The 21,634-nt window shown below is 36.4% G+C and overlaps 1 protein-coding gene across 3 annotated transcripts in view; it reads left to right on the top strand.

Annotated features, from left to right (window-relative positions):
* Positions 1–21,634, top strand: part of LOC145674331 (cell adhesion molecule Dscam1-like) — a 1,494,831-nt gene that overhangs the window by 533,514 nt on the left and 939,683 nt on the right. For all 3 annotated transcript variants that reach the window (XM_081744257.1, XM_081744259.1, XM_081744258.1), the window contains exon 4: positions 11,941–12,083. In XM_081744257.1, the coding sequence (XP_081600383.1) occupies positions 11,941–12,083 (143 nt within the window). The remainder of the gene's footprint in view (positions 1–11,940; positions 12,084–21,634) is intronic.

Genomic DNA, 21,634 nt, shown 5'->3' with positions numbered 1-21,634 from the left:
ATTTTGAGGCAATTCGAAAGTACATTCATTAAATTATATATACGTTGTTAAAACAAAGAAAATAATCAAGATGAAAACTATGAGCCACTTTAAATGTTATAAAATATTCTTCTGATTTATGCCATGCTTCAAAAGTTATATTCTCCTGGATTATACATTTATACGAGGCACATATAAAAGAATAGCCGATAGCATTTTACACGGGATTGCAACACTGACAAAGTTGGACATTCGCAGGAGCATGCCGAGCTTCTTCTAGTATTATGTGCTTGAAACAGAGATAAATCATCCGACTGCAGTTGCGTACGTGCAAGAAGTAGTAAGTTGAAATGACTGTCACAGTAATACAAAATCCCAACAAATGTGAATATAGCCTAAATCTGACATACAATTTCTGTACGCCAAAGGAGAGAATTCAATTGATATCCATCGGAAATTGTATGCCATTTACGGACCGACAGGAATAAGTAAATGGGAAGGTCAGGCAGTGGTGCTGGAAATTTCGAGAACGGTGTTCAATTGTTCATGACAATGAGCGTAGCGGAAGAACTAGGGTTCAGACGGACGATTTGGTGGATCACGTTAAGAGGAAAGTACGATCCAATCGCCAGTTCACAATTACTGAACTCCCCAAAGAGTTTACAGAAGTGTCTGCGAAAACAGTGCATCGAATTGTAACCGACAAGCAGACTTATATCACAAACTGTGTGCGTGGTGGATACCAAAAATGCTGACAGACGCTTGCAAAAGCAAATGATGAACGTTGCACGTGTTTTATTTATTTATTTATTTATTTTTTGCCTGCTGGCGAGAGAATGAGAATGACCTCTTTCCTCATATAATGACACCTAATAAAATCAGAATATCGTACGCTATTGGGAAGTCGAATTGGCGGCACTTTTGTTCTCCCAAACTGAAGAAATTCAAAGAAACACCATCAGTTCAGAAAATCATAGGAACTGTGATTTGGACCAAAAGGGTGTGATACTTGTGCAATTCTTGGAACCGAGACGAAAAATTGCAGCAGATGTTTATTGCAAAACACTGATAATCTGCGACGTGCCATTCAAAATCGGCGGAGAAGCAAAGCTATGCTCTGGAATACTTCTGATCTACGGCAACGCCCGCCCACACAAAGCTGCTCGTACTGTTGAGACAATTCAAAGATTTCGGTTTGAACTATTGTCATCATCCTAACAGCACAGATCGTGTCCATATTGCTTTTTTTAATTTTCTTTTTTTACCTAAAATAGTGGCTTGAGTTGAAGCGTTTCAATAACGTTGAAATGTTCATGACATCAGTTCTGATCTAGCTGCACTATTAAGCGGTAGATTTTTACGTAGAGGGTATACGGAAGCTTGTGCTACTTTACCAGAAATGTCTGGAGTTTCATGTGACTATGTCGAAAAAACAGCCAAGGTATGTACTTGAATATCAATCAGAATAACTTTCTTACATCATTTCTTTCTGTCCTTTTTTTTTTAAAAAAAAAGAAGACATAGGTTATTTTCTGACATACGTGTATTGTGAGGATTATATATATGCATCGAATCTATATGCATCGTATATATAATTTATTTCTGTATCTCGTTGTGAACAAATTCGTGCTTCTGAATAGTCTCAATTGTTATGTGTGTTGGTACAATTGTCACCACCCTTGAATATGGAATGCTTTGTCTATTCAGAAAGCGTCCAACCTGCAATAACGAAGCAGTCACACCTCTCAAACGTGTACGTGTTACCACATTATTAAGTACAGGATTATATGCAGAGAAGGTTCCCAGCTTCTACCTAAATTAATACTGAAACTAATTAACTTGAACTTCACTGACGAACAATATATATGTGTCATAATAGTTTCTTCTGTTATTCTCTATTCATCGTAGCACTTCCATAGAAGACAACGAACATATAATAAGCACATTGTGAGAATAGGTGAATAGTTCGAAAGTCGATAAGTGTAGTACGAATATAGGCTATATCTCTTAATATTTGCTATTTATACCATTCCTATCTAAATGCAAACAATTTGAGTATTCTGTATAAAAGTGATTTAGTTTTAGGCTAGGACCCTCGCTCCGACACTTCGCTGAAAAATTCTTATATTTGCTTGTGTAAGATCAGTGTAGCTTACAAGAGAAGTAGGTGAAATGGTACGCAGGATCTGCATGAGTTATTGTTGGAAAGATGATAACGTGTACATCTAACATGTAAGGTTATCCGCCGTTTTGATTTGTAAACATCCGATGTCAGACTCGTATTCAAATACCTTTCAAACCTATATATACCACGGCTCAAAACAATTACATCATAACCTCCTATTTTGTCCACGTTTTCTGATGTTTCGGAGAGTGCCTTCTTCGGATCTTCAATTGGTGACCACGCCCACTATGGGCCCAATTCAAGCAAGATATTTCACATATGAGGTGTACTGTGTGTAACCTTTTCAACGTTATATAACACATGCAGATCCTCGAGCACCATTTCACCTGCTTCCCTTGTTAGTGACTGATTGCTTACTTCTAGTACGAAGGTTGCATGGTTCAATTTATGTGTTTTTTTTTTTTTTTTTTTTTTTTTGGAAACACCGTGTTTGTTGGACAAGGGTTGGACAAAAAACACTACCAACATTGTTATAATTCGTACCTGGTTTATGCTCAGAAGAATATCACTTATATTATTTCAATATAGTCGACTCTTATCTCTTTCGCATTTCCCACATGAGTGGAAGGCATCGTACACCGGCATTGTGTCAGTATTTGTCGATGTCCCGCAGGCACCGTTTTACTTCATGGATGATAGACTCTATCTTGTCGTAGTGCTTCCCGCAAAGTGGTTCCTTCATTATGGGGGAAACGATCATCATGGAGTCTCTGGAAACATTGTTGTGCATTGCACCCATGTGCCATCTCAATCTTGAATCACGCACTTTCTTCGTCTTTTCGAAACATATTGTTATGACCCTTCCAATTTCCTCCTTTATTTCACGGCACTATTTGTTTTTGGCTGAATAATACACAGTCATTATCACTCCCACGCTTCATCGACTGACATTCCTTTATCGGCTACGTAGAACTTGTAGTGCTGGGACACAGCGTTCTGACGTAGGAAGAATATTGCCACTATTTTTATCCAAGCTATATATTTTCGGGAATTCTCTCGTTATCCCATTTCCTCACTCATATGTTTCAATAACAATATTTCGCTTCAATTTACTTAAATCTGTTACCTGCCTTCTTTTTCGCCTTCGAAGAAACACTGGGCGTGAAACTAGAGGGAGAGCTTTTATTGTATTTCATTTCGACAAATGTTTGAATCACTGGAACACTTTGCATATTCAGCAATAATTTTAATTTTGGGAATATGTATTAATTGTATGGAGTCAAGTCAATTATTTTACGTAGTTTAATAATGCAACACTCCACACTAACAAAATCTTTATCCGCACAACGGTATATTGTACATATATACGGGATGCATAAGTTTACTACGGAAATTTGTACAGAGCATACATTATTCATATACTACATACATACTACCCTTTCCCGCTTAGATGTTACATCACACCGCTGCAGGATGTCTGACATTTAAGTTTTCCATATATTACATAGATATATGTATGTTGCGTACGTCAGCTATATGTTATATACGTTTATTTGTATGTGAGATCCTGACCGCCTATATACAGTTCTTTGTTTCATACGGAAAGTACGTATAGATGAAACACTTATACGGAAGGTATACGTTTTCAGTTATACGTTTACTGCAGGATGTTACATGTAGTCATAAGTCCAGAAACTACAGGATTTACGCATGTAACCTACATTTCTACGTAGTCCATATACGCTTTTTTTCTTTATTTGTGCAACATACCTTTTCATAATATGAAATGACACATTGTCGCACCACACGAGAGCGTATGACGATTAACGCATACAATTTCTTATTTTATTCACCCCGAAACACACGAAATGCATACCATGATCAATATTATATAATATGTTAGTTTAATAAGTAAAAGAAGAAGCATTTTTAACATGCTACCCACGCGTAAACATTGAGAAACTCAGATAACCATATATCGTCTAGTATTATGTACTGCATTATCCTTTGCTGGACGTTATTTCGGATCTGGTCTCATATTTGGATGCATAGTTTAGTCATTTTTGTCTATTACCTTTAGCTTTGGCTACTTAATTATACATACGGGCTTATTCTATTTCTGTTCTCTCCCACATTATCAGGAAATTGTGACACCCAGATTGATATCCATACATTTAAAAAATATCACGCAAATTATTATCCATTTCTTAACCCTACTCATGTAAAATTACGACGTTATTGTAATGCAGATTTTGTGCAATGCATATTTTTGAAGACATGCTAATAATTTGAAAGATTATAGATTTTTTCGAAAGTAATTTCAGTATAATTTTGTATCGAACAGAGATATTTCACAGAAACAGAATTTATACTACTTAAATTTTTACCTTGCAGGACTGTGAGCTTAGGATTATGTGATTACGATCAATTGCATGTTTCTAACAAGTAAGGGACCATATGGTTGTCGCGCAAATCAGATGCAGACATACGCCATCTGATTGAGCATGAAAAGATATGGAGAACACAGAAATTTAAGGTGCTAAGGGCCATAGGGAGCGGAGTGAGGGAAGAGGAAACATTGAATGTCGGCAAAATTGAAGAAAGTCAGGAATGACGGGAAAAGTTAATTTCTTGCAAACAGGGAAAGAAAGTCAACCAAAAGAAAGAAACTAAACATAACAAGGACATCAAGGACGAAGAAAGATCATAATCAGGGTTGCCATCTGGACCACAGTGTTGCCAGCGCTGCATAACATTGATATGGAAAATATAGCACAGTATAGCAATTCATGCACTAGGAAAAATATTAGTAACACAAAAGACAATTGAAAGACTCTGTACATGTGCGTAAAAAGGTTTAACGCAGTCGTGAGTGAATATTACACCCACGTGAATACAAATGGAGGAAAATAGAGAACAGTACACACCATTTGGAGTTTAATTGCAGTTGACGTGAAGATCACGAATGAATGCGTGGTCAACACACAAACATTTCTCGCAGTGACCAGAGCGGATGAAAGCAAGCTGGTCACACGCGTCTCTGCAGCATTCCTCTGTGAGTCCTTTTTCAAAGCAATATGCGGAAGGTGTTTCAAACTGTCCAGGATGTTCATTGGAGTAGCCACATTTCAAAAACGCAAACGTCAAAACCTGCCTTCGGGCAGAACACCGATCATCATCATGGAACGATGCTCCCAAACACTTTCGTTTCTGTGTTATCATGTGTACCCCCTTCACTTTCATATCTATATTTGTTCTCCCTCATGTACACTCATGTCCAAAATTATTGTCGCATGTCTATAAATATGTTGTTGCAGGAATATAATTTGATAACGAATTCGCCCGGTATTTCTTATAATGTTAGTATGTGTATAATCTCCAAAGACGTGTTGTTGGCAAATTTTATGTCAAAAGATCGGTAAATAAGAACAATAAAACGAAAATAAAACTTTCTTGTCCATTTAGAAACATTTTGTTTTACTCATTCTAATTTTCGTATTTATAATTCTTTTCCTATGAAATTTACCACAAATATACATTTTCTGATTATACACATAGTATCAATATTAAAAGTACCCTGCAAAATTATTATCAAATTATATTGTTACAATATAACATTTATAGATATGCGACAATCATTTTGGACATGAGTGTACATTATTCACTCACGACTATCGTTAAACCTTTTTATGTACGTGTACAGAGTCTTTTCAATTGTCTTTTGTGTTACTAATATTTTTCCTAGTGCATGAATTGCTATACTGTGCTATATTTTCCATATCAATGTTATGCAACGCTGGCAACACTGTGGTCCAGATGGCAACCCTGATTATGATCTTTCTTCGTCCTTGATGCCCTTGTTATGTTTAGTTTCTTTCTTTTGGTTGACTTTCTTTCCCTGTTTGCAAGAAATTAACTTTTCCCGTCATTCCTGACTTTCTTCAATTTTGCCGACATTCAATGTTTCCTCTTCCCTCACTCCGCTCCCTATGGCCCTTAGCACCTTAAATTTCTGTGTTCTCCATATCTTTTCATGCTCAATCAGATGGCGTATATCTGCATCTGATTTGCGCGACAACCATATGGTCCCTTACTTGTAAGATGGTGTTAATTCATAAGAAGGACAGTGAGTGCTGTGTTCTACATAGCTGCTACCTACGTCCACATACTACAAATTTCCTCCTTTCACAAGCTGGTTGCACTGGATATTAAAGATGACACGCATTTTCAACAATATATAAACCCTTCCCACTTTGTGTTCCCAGTCAGAAACTCTCTGGATCGGAGATTCGGAAGCCGTTGAATAATTCTTCGAGTATTTATATCAAGGCCTACAATGTTGCCAGACCTAACACTGTTCCTTTTAGTTGTAGGGACACATGTGGAAGTGTACGCAGCAGGGTTGGAAAAAATATATTTTTTTTTAAAGATCAAAATATGTGTCTAAAATATGAAAAAGGCGTTGAAAATGTTTCAAATATGTTTTAAAACAAACGAAAAAATGTTTTAAACGTTTCGAACAGTTTAAGACATGATTTAAAACATATTTCAAAATCGTGTAATAACGTATTTCTTAAGACTTTCTTTACTCTTACAACCGATCTTTTCATTTATTTTATTCTCTTTAAGAATACACTGTGTTGGGTACAGAATATTTCCGTATAGACTAGTAACTCTCAACTTATTTCATATCACGACCACCTTTTATTGCACCCTCTTGCCTGTGACTCTCGCAAGTATTTTCTTGGTTGTAATAAGCTCTCTAGATAGATTTTTAAAATCTACCTACTATAGAGATTTCACACAATCTATCAATATACATGACAAAACAAAAGTCCTCACAATCATTCTGTATAGAGAACGGGTTGAGGGAGAATGATGAAAATTCGAAGTTATCTGACACATCAGATAGTGCTATCAAGCATCATGGTGGACATCTTTGGTATTCGAAATTTCAAATGCAAAGGGAGTCATGTTACATGTCTTAAGGTTAGAATTTTACCAGAAATAAGGTTGTGTGGTTATTTTAGCCCTAAAGAGAGTCATTTCGGAGTTACCGCTTCTGAAAGTTTTATAGTTATGCTTTTAGAGGATGAGCTCGCGTTTCGTGGAGGCGGGTGAGATTTTTGTTGCAAAATTTGATTACTATTTCAAACACTGATGCTAATAAAATTATTTTAAAATAATGAATGTTCGAAAAGTAGGCATAATGTTTGAAACACACTTCATGTTGTGCTAACTTTTGAATATTTTCTGAAGGCCTATGCAATTGGTTGCTTTTTGAGTCAATAATTTATTGAAGAAAGGTAGTATTTGGGGCGCTCTAAGCACAGTGGATCCAAATCCATTTTCAATAACGTTTCGTTTTGCTCAGCAAATGAATTCTATTTCAAAACATAATATTTTCGCAGTCAAGAGTCCAAAAAATGTAACTAAAACCATGCGTAAGGGCTTGGGATAGTTTCATATGACATCCGCTACACAGGGCTGTCAGTGCGATGGGAGGGCAACCGCCTCCATCCCCACTCTGGATTTCACATTTTGGTGGCAGTAAGGCAGTTTTAGAAGTCTTTTTATAAGCAAAGTCCAACAGAACTAGTTTGAGGTCCTTACACCGAACAAATACGGAGAACATACAGATGATTAAAACTGGAAAGTTTCTCAGGCCCAATTTCCAGAAGTTTAAGCAGGCCCGAAACTCGAAAGTAGAGCCACCTTTGAAATCCTTAGGCCAAGAAGTATACAACAGAGGCCTATAGCTCCCCAGGACCAACGGAAGTGGATTATAACTGATTAAAATCCGTATTTATTCGGTGTAAGGACTTCATTTTTTTAAATTTTGGACTTTCCTCAGCAAAAGGTTTCTAAATCTGCATTACTGCCCCCAAATTCTGAAATTCTGGGTACGGGTCGAATGATCTCTAAACTAACGCCCCTCTCTAGCGGCAATTATATAAAATTCTAGATTGCATCTTGTCATGTAGTTTTGCTTTCTTTCATCCCGGACTCGTGGTTGTGAAGATATGACGTTTTCCGTCGGTGTATTGTTTTGGACACACCCTGCATTTATTTAACTAATTACGCATCATTGACTATGGCATTCAGAGCTTGACTTGTTAATCATTCCCACGCTACAGCGTACAGGATATAATGTTAATATCTTAAATTTGTGAGCAACGAGGGTAAATTAGCCCTCCTCCCCCATTCCATGAACGCATTTGTCTAGCGATTATCGTACGAAATCCTAATCCACACCATTTCATGCGGTGTTTGTTTCATTTATTTCGTACCCATGGCTACAAAGATACTATGTTTGCTGAGCAAAAGTGAACATTTCTGAATATATACTTATGTCCCTTGTGCTCTGAATTCCCCATATCTAAAAATATTTTACAAAAACCGAATTGGAACCAAATTTATCTTGCAACCCAAATTTGTTCGAAACGCATAAAATTAGTTAATTTAGTTTGATTGATTAGTCTTAGCAAGGCTACATATGACAAGGCTTTTTGTTTAAAGTGGGATCCGAACCACTAATTTTGAAATTTTACGTCAGATCGCAGTCAAAATCTACGCAACAAATTACGTCTCATTCTTCTAGCCTCAAAATTTAATGTTAAAAGACCGAAAATTGCACCCTGTAGTGTGGTGTGTACATATAGGAAGACGAACAAATTGAGGTCAGATTGTCCCAGACACTGACGTTCGGCACTGACGTTACAATAAGTATCACGTTTTACTGGTTAGTCACGTTGGCTACTGCTATACCTTGCACTTTGTCGCCTGGTCCCTTCATACAAGCTATGCCAAGGTGTAAAGTTTTTTTAAGAAAATGTAAAACTGAGATGGAGGTAGAGGGACGAAATAAAATTATCATAATATAATGATAAATGTATTGTTGATACAAAATTAATTCTTTCCTGAAGTTTGCAGTTGTATCTCAACCACATCACTGACGTTAGAATCATCAGAAGCAATTTTCGGATCAACACTTTTACCATTTGTTTGGGTTTCCAGTTTTTTTCACAGCATTGCATTTTTCATAATGATTCTTCATTCTTTCAATTAAACCAACCATTTCTTTCTTACACGTTTTGCAACGAGCTCGTATGGTCGTTTTGTTGTCTGATGGAGTTTGAGTTGCTTTAATAAATTTGTTCCAAGTAATATCTTCTTTTCTTCCCGTAAAACTAATGTTAAACGATTCCAAGTTGTACCGAGACTGAGAACCAACATGTGTTGTATCAACGTATGCCTGCGATATTTTAATTTCTGAACCGCAATTTAGCAAATAAACTTTTGTTTGTTTTCTGAATACAGAACAAAAATTTGTTTCCATGATAATTGTTATTTATTTTTTAATATCAGTTCTACAAGTAGTTCAACCTTCGACTACGACACTTTATGGCAAGTTAACTGGAAATCATTCAGCCAATACAATATACGTTAAAAATAAGGGAAAAAAGAGACGAAATGAATTGTAGATCACTACATTGACCTGTTGTAGCCACGGAAAATCAAAACATTCACATGGGAAGAAAATAGTCTTCTGAATGAGGAACACCTTTGACAACTTTCTTTGGCAGATTATTTTTACAAAAATAAAATAAAATAAAAGTTGTTTAAAACAAGTCTTAAAAATACACGTGTTTGAAACAAAATGTTTAAAACACATATAAAATTTGTTTTAAATAAAATCATTTGTTTAAAACAAGTTTTAATCATTTGTTTTAAACATTTTGTTTTAAACAAAACAACCCTGGTACGCAGAAAAGCTAAGAGAATTGTGTGACCTTAAAGTAATATGTAGTCACTGTGGTTATTTCGGATGAGTAGCTCAGTTGAGCATCTCTGAGTTTCAAGACAGATTAAGGAGAACATTTACATAAATGGTGCCAAATTGGAGGTGTCTTTTGATGACCATAGAATAATGTATAACTTTAAAGACTGTTGTGTGATATTCTACAAGCAGCAGCGAGTAGCCCACGAAACACCGGCCCGCCTGCATCTTTGCAATGAAACTTAATATTGTTGTCGCCACATCTTTAGCACCTTCTGTAATTTTCTGTAATTTTGATGAGTACAGATCTTTTCATTAATGAGATGCTTGTATATTTTTTCTGTAACATCAGATAGTATTTATTTCTTTTCACAAAACACTCATTCAACCTCATGAGATGCGAGCTGGTTTTTCGTGGGTCACTCTGTACATGTGTATGCTAATAAGTTTTAGAAGTGTCACATGTTGAAGTGTGTGTGTCACTGTTAAGAAGATATATTTAACAACATTTTACACGTACAGCACATACTTATACAGTATAAGCAATCTGTTCCAGCAGAAATATGAAATAATTATTGATAACGAAATACATTTTTTCTGGCACCATAGACGTTTGTTTTTGTGGATGTTTTCGGAAAATATGTGCGAGTATAGCAATTTATTCTTAATTGCGTTATTTTGTTAAAATTGATGTGATCTATCATCCGATTCATGTTTTATTTTTGGGCAACAAAAATAATTAACTAAATAGCCTATGGATGCCAAAGGTTCAATGCCACGTTCACGAAAGCTCTCCGTTTTTCTTATCCAACTGGATTTGGTTTTTACTTTGTATTCCTATTTCTTCGAGAACCATCTTAATAACGTTATTATCCTCTTATCTGCGCCTAGGTCTTCCTAACGGATGTTTTCCGATTGGATTTCCAGTAAGAAAATTTGAAAGTGTACCCACTTTCTTTCATTCTGGCTACATGACCTGCCCACCTGAGCCTCCTAAATTGATGACCCTAACAATGTTTGATAAACGGTATAAATTATGTAATTCTTAGTTTTTAAGTTTCCGCTATTCCCCAATCCCTTTCCTCTTGGATCCGAGTATTAGTCTCATTGTCTTGTTCTCAAATACTTTCAATTTATGTTTTTTCCTCAGAGTAAGCGACCATGTATCGCAACCATACAGCACAACATGCATGATTATCGTTTTATAGAATTTAAATTTCATGCTCCATGCACTAAATAGTTCAATTCGATAACTGCATCACACTCAAATATTCTCCTGGGGCAGCGATGGGTAGAGCGTTAACCTCTGGTACTTGGGGTCCCTGTTTCGATCCCACCTCGCGTGAAGTGAGCTTTGTGGTGTGTTCTTCCGTTTCCTCTCGTTTTATTCATTCCACCATTTCATTCATTTCTCATAACCACTGTCTCCTTTAACCTAGCCAGCACATCGTGGAATGTAAAACTTAAAGATTATATTTCATTATATATATATATATATATATATATATATATATATATATATATATTCTACTCAGTGAGTTATTTTAATTGTTATATGACTTGTCTTTGGATATCCTTTTGCGTTAAACCCTAAGAATATTGTTAAATTTTACTTAAGTATCGCTCAAAGCTCCTGACATTTAAGGCGTGTCTTTCTTTTCATAGTACCCAATGAAATGTGTGCGACGTTGTCTAATACGGTATGCTTCACTTGATGCTTGAGAGAAAGGTCATTAGCACTCAAAAAAGTTTTACATAATTGAATGTGAGCGTATGTTTAGGAAAAAAAAATTCTAAACACTCAAGGGGGAAGCACGATTCTACGCTTGTACACGGAAAGATGCGAAATATGACAACGTTGCACTTGCACACCATTGGCTTACGCCAAACATAAAGAGGTTTGAACCTGAATGTGAAACTTTATTTCAAACTTTATTTCTCTGTTCGTTACAAAGTTATAGTGGTTTGAGTTGTGGAAATGACTTTTGATAAATTCTTTTTTTTTTTTAAATTTCATTTTATGTTATTTATTTTATACTTTTTAAACACTTTTCAGACAAATTCTTGGCAATGGCACCTTATTTTTTCCTCCATTTCGTGCGGAAGACTACCGAGAAGATGTTCACTCAACAATCTACCGTTGCAAAGTTTCTAACATTGGAGGCGCCATACTCAGCAGGGATGTCAAAGTCAGGGCTGGTAAGTAATGCTAATTTTTATTTACTTCACCTTTAGTTACTTTTAGTTGTTTTCGCACTACATAAAACCTGCAACAGTGACTGAATAACCACATTTCTCAAAAATATTAATCTCGTCAAAACAAAAAATCATACATCGCTGCTGTTGTGGTTGTACTGTAATTAAAGTCATAATAAAATGAAATTTCTTGTTTCTGTGATGCTTTGTTGAAATATAATATATTGTCAGAGACAAAGTATTACGCCATTTTATGACAATTTTATAATCCATTCTCATATTACTTCCATTCCACATGTCTCTAGAACATTGTCACAAAGCATGGACTTAAAAAAAAAAAAAACAAAAGAAAACATATGTTGCATATTTAGAATGGATATGCGTTTTGTAACAAATATAATATTCTTGGTCACAACAGGCTAAATTTTATGTCTGTCGAAGTATGAACTTCAATATGTATACATTTATACACATTGATATGTTAACATGTGTCGAAACATCAGCAGGTGATTTATTCCTAAGCACAGACATTATTCCTCACCGTTTTGAAGATACACAGGATGTTAAAGAATATGGTAACTAGGAACAGGTTTTCATTTCTAGAAAATATGACGGAATTTTATATTTGGGGAGATTTTAAACCATTTTATTCGTCGTCTGTCGATCATGTTCAGTATATGGAAGAACTCGTCGTTCAAGACTGCAACAAAATTTCAAGAGTGTCTTTAAACATGTGCGTGCATATGTCTCAGGTTTGTGCATATGCCTAATGTACCTGCGTGTGCCTCATGTACCTGCATATGCCTCATGTGCATGTATATGTCTCATGTGCGTCCGTATGCACCATGTTTGTGCATGTGTCTCATGTGCCTGCATACGTCTAGTGTGCGTGCATATGCCTCACGTACCTCCATATGACTAGTGCCCGTTCCTGTCTCTGCGCAAATCGTGATTACTTTAAAGGCTACCTTCAGTTTGTGCCCGTTTTCAGTTTTGTTTATCTAATTTTGACCACCCATCTTCGTTCAGAGAGCTCTAAGTGAAGATATCAACTAATTAAAAAAAATATAGATGTTTGATTTATAACTGTGGATTAAAACAATGGTTTTCAATCTTTTTGACCCTAGCAAATCCTTGCAATTTCCTGAGCGCCCACGTCATCTTAACCCAATCGATCAATGCACAAGGCTGAACGTAAAACTTGGACGAATCAGTCTAAAATACACAAGAACAGTTTTAATTATATATCCGACTCTTTTAAACGAATCTAAATGTGTAGCATAATAAGCATATTATTATTACTATTTGCAAAAGAAAATCTAGAATTTTAATAATTTATAAAATACATAATTGTATTCGTCCAATAATAAGAAAATATTCTAACAGGTCATACAACTTCGTACTCGCCCTAAATATTCTACGCCACTTTTTTGTTTCAGCACCTCCTTTGAAAACAGTGCCTCTTGAGATGTTTAACGCCAATATTTGGAACCACTGGGTTAGAATACAGGGTTTTCCAAAGAGAGCTAGGCGGCCCGGATTTTGTCACCAAGACTGTACCTAGTTCCTGCCTAGATACATATTATTTTCAAGATTCCACTTATTAAATGTTGCTCCTAGTGACTTACCCACCTCTTACTATGCCTAAGGTACGCTGATGACGATTTTCACTGTTTACAGCATATCAATGTGTATTCACACTCACTGGAGGTCTATTCAGATCTACTTCCATATTCTGACGCGTATTTCGTGTATTTTGGCTCACCCAATATATCTGTGTAATGATGTAGTATGACGCATACAGGGTACCCGAGAGGTCTCTAATCGATTCTGCGAAGAAGCATTTGAATTCAAATGAAGTGTTTATAATATCCAAGAAGATACCGCAAATCAACGAAATCACAGCAGTTCGACATGACTGCCCTCCATATATAAGCAGAGTTGCCATCTGTAGGCAGTACACCTGAAGACACGCTACAACATTGCTGGGGTAGTATTGCGCACCGATGCCGAAATGCGTTCACGCAGGTGCACCAAATCACTAATATTTAGTGGCAACTCTGCTTGGATATGAAGAACGGTCATGTCGAACTGTTGCAATTTAATTGACTTACGGCATCTTCTTTGATATTATAACACTTCTTTTAAATTTAAGTGCTCCATCCCAGAAATTGTTACGGACTTCCCAGGCACCCTGTGTATCGAAATATTCTTTTCTGTTGCCTGTTCTTAGAAGAATCACCTACTAGTGTTTGGATATGTCTTACTGATCCTCCCTGTATTATTCTTGTTTTTGAAACGACACATTTCTATTCTATTCGAATAAAAGAAATCATTATTCCACATCCTATAGGCAATTGGTCCCCTAATTTTTGTACTACAAAGGCTACTACAAAATGACATGTAATTGAAGAAACAGGTGGGTGAATAATAACAGAGTATTAGCAGCATCTACTACTTTGGCGAGAACTGGCAATTGATCTCAACCTCTCAAAAGCAACTGTGGAATATTTTCATGAAAAAAAAAATGTGAGCAATGCGTATTAGACCAACGATAGTGGCAGATGGTATCCACCATGTGCTGCGACAAACGGATGCAAAATAGAGCTTTCACTTTTGGGTCATCGTGGTGCCAGCATTTCAGTACATAAACTATAGTTTGGCAAGTATGTGTTTATTTATCTATTTCACCGTTGTATTGAAACAACAATTGTTTTCATAATGTACTAGAAGTGCTCGTTCTTTACACGGGCTAAACGACAGACAACTTGGAATACAGTAAGGACGTTTCGGTTTTCTACTTTACAGGCATGATACCTCACTATTTACGTGTATTTTTTTCTCGCTTCTTGAATAGAAATGTGACGCATCTTATAATAATCAACTTTTCAGGAGGGTGATTAACACTGCTGCAGTTAACATGAGCGGACAAATGACACAATGGCTTTCTGGGGTGAAGGATATGAATTTTGACCTGCGATGGGTTTACACAAAACTTCCTTAGCCTTTAGGACCATTTTCAACATCACAACACAATAATGATCATTTTTGAGTTATTTTGCTTATAAAGATGTGACAATTTAAAACAGTCACAGCCTCTTCCATAGTTACCTAGAAATATGATAATTCATATATATGTTAAGCTAACGATGGATCTTGAATACGGGACAACCCTCGCCCCCCCCCCAAAAAAAAAAACAAGAACAAACAAATATTGAGCTTAATAAAGGGTGTTTCATAAAGACCGCAACTTTTGAAATGCCCGCCATTTCTGTTCTAGTAAGTTGACAAGACTGAACTTTACACGATTTTTATTTGTTTCTTTGTGGTTAGTATAGTATTCTCGCCGAGTCATGAAGCTTGACCTAGATCTATCGATTTCACCACCCAATAGAACGTGAGGGTGTGTGCCAGTCGTCAACCCACATCATCAAATTTTGTCAGTCGTCTTTCGCGCTACTCTTAAGACATCTCCCGAGAGTAGTTTTGTCGAAATGGCGACAAGTTCCGTTTCCGTATTTTTGTTTTGTTTTGTTGCGTTATATTTTCGTTGTTACTATTCGTGTTATTGTTACAGTTTTAGAATAATTGATACGATGGTTATTGTTGTGCAAGGTATTTTTTTTTTTAAATAATCATTTACTATGTTTTCAAAGTTTGGCATCATTGTTGGTGTATCTCAGCTGTTTGACACTTAACCAAGTGTGCGCTCGGGTTTAGAACCCAAGCTTCACGATTGGGCGCGAGTACTATAGTCACAGAAGACATGATCGTCATATGTTTTCTGTACGGGTGGGAATGGTGCGTTTCACGACGGAAGAGGGTGTTGTCATAGTAAAAACTTATTATTTGTACAAATGTCGTGAATGTTGTGCATGTGTTAAATGACGATTATGCGCTATTCGGCGCTTCATGAATACTAAACACAAAGACAACAGATGGAAATCGTGTAACGTTCAGTGCTGCCAACTTACTAGAATAGAAATGCCGGTCGTTTCAAAAGTTACGTTCTTTATTGGATACTCTATATATAAGATAAAGTAAATTAATGCTCGTATTTTTTTGCGCTAAAATATCTACGAAGGTTGTTCCTGAGTACAATTTGCTTCCCAATCTTGTATTCGGTCAACTTGAACGTGATTTTCAAGAAATATAATGAAGGAACATGTATTACAAAACAACTGTGGGGTAATTTTGAAGTAAAAAAATACTGCGGAATTATCATGACGGCCACCAATTGCCCAATATTGGCCAACTAGTGAGGGGAAGGAGAATGACGTTGAATCCCTTTTTAAAAACAGTCCAGTTTGGACGGTGGGTCAACGTGAAGTACATGCCAGTCTGCTTATGAGTAGTTAGCTATGATATCGCACACAACAAATAATGATACGTTAAAATGATTTTAACTTGTCTAAGGGAGACACGGTGGCTAAGTGGTAGAGCGCTTACCTCTGGTGCGTGGGGGTCACTGATTCGATACCCGACCAAGTAAGCTTGTGGTGTACAACATCGTGCTCGTGGGTTTTCTCAGGGTACTGTCGTTTCCTTTCACATTCTTATTCAACCAATTATTCCATCATCATATTTCAGTCTCCTTTATTTAGTGGTTAGAGCGTTGAACTTATTGGAACATAATCTGACGAACTATAACCCTCCTCTTCCTCCATATTATAGTGCTTTTGTGATACAAAATATACGGAAAAAAAGTCACATAAATCGCAGGGGCTCAAACTCTCAGCAACAGGTGGCATAATTATTGGAGACAACACGTAAACTTCGGTCCTCCCCGACCAGAATCATTCGTACGTTTCCGTGGCCATTACCATGCAAGAGTATTTGCTCTTTTGCCGTTAGTACCAGCTACATACGGGCCTTACGTAGTAATAGGGAAGAATGCAGGCTCGACTACGTACCCAGTGAGTGGTAGTCAAGCGGCTAAACAGAAAGATTTTATTTAATTTAATTTAGAGTAAACTATGGCATGCTGCAGATGAAAATATTTATTTAATAAATATGAAGAAAATTATAATAGAAATGCATGGAAAACTTCATCCAAAACAATCTCACCCCCAAGTGTAAATTCTTCTTGTGCAATTCTCACTTTCTAAATGTAATATTTATTTGTGGAATATGAGCAAAATCGCCTCAGATTTCTCCAACAATATCAAAATTCACCCTCAGGATTAAACTAACCCTTGTGACGTTTTCCTAGAAAACGATCTTTACGACATGAAAGATAGGCAATTAAATATTGATTGATTTATGAAATATTAGCAAGCACGATAAAGCATTTTTCGTGAAAATTGAGTATCTTATTTCCATTGTCCAGTATTCTATTCTTATTTTAGTAGTGAGAGGGAACTTCAAAACCTATTTTCCTCTTGGAGAAGCTTATAAAATCCTTGAGTTTCAGTTATGACTCAGATAACCTTAATGGTGCATTCATTAGGCGAGGAAGATACGTCGAGGCGAACAGGCCGATACAGGCCCAAAGAAACACTTTCTCGGCATATAGAGCCTTCTACTAAAGTCTCGAATTCGTTTTTCAAAACTTTATCACTATCGTCCTTTCTTTTCTTCACTCCAAATTTAACCCGTAAGTACTATGAACCTTCTCTCAGACCGCTGCTACTTTTCGTATCATTATATTTTCCACAGTCTCACTACTACAAGTGGATCTTTTCGTCTACCTTCCTGTTTAGCAAATGCTTACGTATTGTGAAGTTTGTGTTAAATTGATCTCCTGTGCGCGGCGCTGGAGGGGTCGCGCGGTCTCACAGACGTACTATAGTAGTTACGTGAGTATTTTGCTGTTCAGTTGTCTTTCGTTATCTACTGATTATTAGCAGTTTTGTGTCTTACCGTGGCACGTCTTGCACCACACATCAAATAATGACCCAGAGACTGGAAAACCTGAAATAATCATATTTTATAGCACGAGTAAAGGCGGAGTGGATACTGTAGACAAAAAATGTACTGATTACACATCAAGTCGTCGAACAAGACGATAGCCATTGACAATTTTCTTTTTGCTGGTGGATGTTGCGTGTGGTGTCAATGCGTATGTCTTGCATCAAGTCTACGCTAAGTCTGCAGGGATGATAAGACTTGATTTCATGAAAACGTTGGCAAAAGGACTTGTTAAGCCTCACATAGAATGTAGATTCTTCATCGGACATCTGCCATGAGAGCTGAGGATTTCAATCAAAACCATACTACAGCTTGAAAGTGAGTTTTCCACCGTCGCACACAAGGAGCTGAAGAAGAAAGCATAGTCCACTCTCCACTGAGTTGTAAGCGGAAAGCAAAGATATTCGTGTCAGCGAGCTCCATTAGCTTGGAACACCACCATCCTAAAATTCATTGTTTTATATCTCATCGTTTTGCACCCATTTTGCACCGTTTTGCACCTTGCTTTAAAAATGTTGTATCCTCACCATTAGTGAGAAATTCAAAATTCAAAATGGTGTTCCAAGTTAATGGTATTTCAGCCACTAACTCATTTCCAAGATTAAACAATACCATCATCATCTAGTAGTTTTGCACCGTTTTGCACCCTCTTTCATAAATTTTGTACCATCACCCTAACCGAGAAAATAACATTTCAAAATTCAAAATTCAAAATTCGAAATTTGCCACAAAAGCAAAATTTAAGTTTCAACATGCCATAAGATAGAGTGCGTTTTGCACCTTCCGAAAATACCAAAATTTCATTTTGTACTCCCACAGTTACCGAGAAATTTAAAATTCAAAATGCCGAATTACCACTAACTTGGAACGCCACTATTTTGTACTAAAGAATTAAGAACACCAGCGTCTTCTACGAGTTTTGCACCCTCAGAAAATGTCGATATTTTATTTTGTACCCTCACCGTTAATGAGAAATTCCGAATTCAAAATGCCTAAATACCATTAACTTGGAACGCCACAATTTTGTACTGAAGAACTAAGAACACCAGCGTCTTCTACGAGTTTTGCACCCTCAGAAAATGTGGATATTTTATGTTGTACCCTCACCGTTAATGAGAAATTCCGAATTCAAAATGCCGAATTACCATTAACTTGGAACGCCACTATTTTTTACTGAGAACTAAGAACACCAGCGTCTGCTACGAGTTTTGCACCATCAGAAAATGTCGATATTTTATTTTGTACCCTCACTGTTAATGAGAAATTCCGAATTCAAAATGCCGAATTACCATTAACTTGGAACGCCACTATTTTGTACTGAAGAACTAACAACACCAGCGTCTCCTACGAGTTTTACACCCTCAGAAAATGTCAATATTTTATTTTGTACCCTCACCGCTAATGACAAATTCCGAATTCAAAATGCCGAGTTACCATTAACTTGGAACGCTACTATTTTGTACTGAAGAATTAAGAACACCAGCGTCTTCTACGAGTTTTGCACACTCAGAAAATGTTGATATTTTATTTTGTACTCTCGCCGTTAATGAGAAATTCCGAACTCAAAGTGCCGAATTACCATTAACTTGAAACGCCACTATTTTGTACTGAAGAATTAAGAACACCAGCGTCTTCTACGAGTTTTGCACCCTCAGAAAATGTCAATATGTTATTTTGTACCCTCACCGTTAATGAGAAATTCCGAATTCAAAATGCCGAATTACCATTAACTTGGAACGCTACTATTTTGTACTGAAGAATTAAGAACACAAGCGTCTTCTACGAGTTTTGCACACTCAGAAAATGTTATTTTATTTTGTACTCTCGCCGTTAATAAGAAATTCCTGAATTCAAAGTGCCGAATTACCATTAACTTGAAACGCCACTATTTTGTACTGAATAATTAAGAACACCAGCGTCTTCTACGAGTTTTGCACACTCAGAAAATGTCGATATTTCATTTTGTACTCTCGCTGTTAATGAGAAATTCCGAATTCAAAGTGCCGAATTACCATTAACTTGAAACGCCACTGTTTTCTACTGAAGAATTAAGAACACCAGCGTCTTCTACGAGTTTTGCACAATCAGGAAATGTCGATATTTTATTTTGTACTCTTACCGTTAATGAGAAATTCCGAATTCAAAATGCCGAATTTCCATTAACTTGGAACGCCACTATTTTGTACTGAAAAATTAAGAACACCAGCATCTTCTACGAGTTTTGCACCCTCAGAAAATGTCGATATGTTATTTTGCACTCTCGCCGTTAATGAGAAATTCCGAATTCAAAGTGCCGAATTACCATTAACATGAAACGCCACTATTTTGTACTGAAGAATTAAGAACACCAGCGTCTTCTACGAGTTTTGCACCCTCAGAAAATGTCGATATTTCATTTTGTACTCTCGCCGTTAATGAGAAATTCTGAATTCAAAGTGCCGAATTACCATTAACTTGAAACGCCACTATTTTGTACTGAAGAATTAAGAACACCAGCGTCTTCTACGAGTTTCGCACCCTCAGGAAATGTTGATATTTTATTTTGTACCCTCAGAAAATGTTGATATTTTATTTTGTACCTTCACAGTTAATGAGATATTAACTTGAAACACCAGCATTTTGTACTGAAGAATTAAGAACACCAGCCTCTTCTACGAATTTTGCACCCTCAGAAAATGTCGATATTTTTTTTTGTACACTCGCCGTTAATGAGAAATTCCGAATTCAAAATGCCGATTTACTATTGACTTGTAATAACACTATTTTGTACTGAAGGATTAAGAACAACATCGTCTTCTACCAGTTTTGTACTCTCAGAAAATGTCGATATTTCATTTTGCACCCTCAAAGTTAATGAGAAATTTAAAATTCAAAATGCCGAATTACTATTAACTTGGAACGCTATTATTTCGTACCAAAGAATTAAGAATATCAGCGTCTTCTATCAGTTTTGCACCCACAGAAAATAACGATATTTCATGTTGTGCTATCATAGTTAACGATAAATTCTAAATTCTGGATGAGGATAGCTTGTTAACATCGGGCGCTAGATTTTATAGAATTAACAACAGTTGCCGAAATTTGGAATTCAAAATGCCAAATTACTATTAAGTTGGAACGACACTATTTTGTACTGAAGAATTAAGAACACCAGCGTCTACGAATTTTGCACCCTCAGAAAATGTCGATATTTCATTTTGTACCTTTACAGTTAATGAGAAATTCGGAATACAAATTCCGAATTACCATTAACTTGGAACGACACTATTTCTTACTGAAGAATTAAGAACACCAGCTTCTTCTACGAGTTTTGCGCCTTTAGTAAATGTCGATATTTCATTTTGTACCCTCACAGTTAATGAGAATTTTGGAATTCAAGATGCCGAATAACTATTAACTTGGAACACCACCAATTCGTATTAAAGAATTAACAATATAGGCGTCTTCTACGAGTTTTGCACCCTCTGAAAATATCAATATTTCATTATGTACCCTCATAGTTAATGGGAAACTCCGAATTCAAAATGCCGAATTACTATTACCTTGGAACGCCACTATTTTGTACTGAAGAATTAAGAACACCAGTCAATGTTTCATTTTGTACCTTGACAGTTAATGAGAAATTCCGAATTGAAAATGCCGAA

The sequence above is a fragment of the Thermobia domestica genome, chromosome 17 (assembly GCF_964235325.1).
Source record: "Thermobia domestica chromosome 17, izTheDome1.hap1.1, whole genome shotgun sequence".
In the NCBI taxonomy this organism is placed as follows: Eukaryota; Metazoa; Arthropoda; class Insecta; order Zygentoma; family Lepismatidae; genus Thermobia; species Thermobia domestica.
Note: the sequence above shows the minus strand (reverse complement) of the source record. Positions and strands in the feature narration are given on the sequence as shown.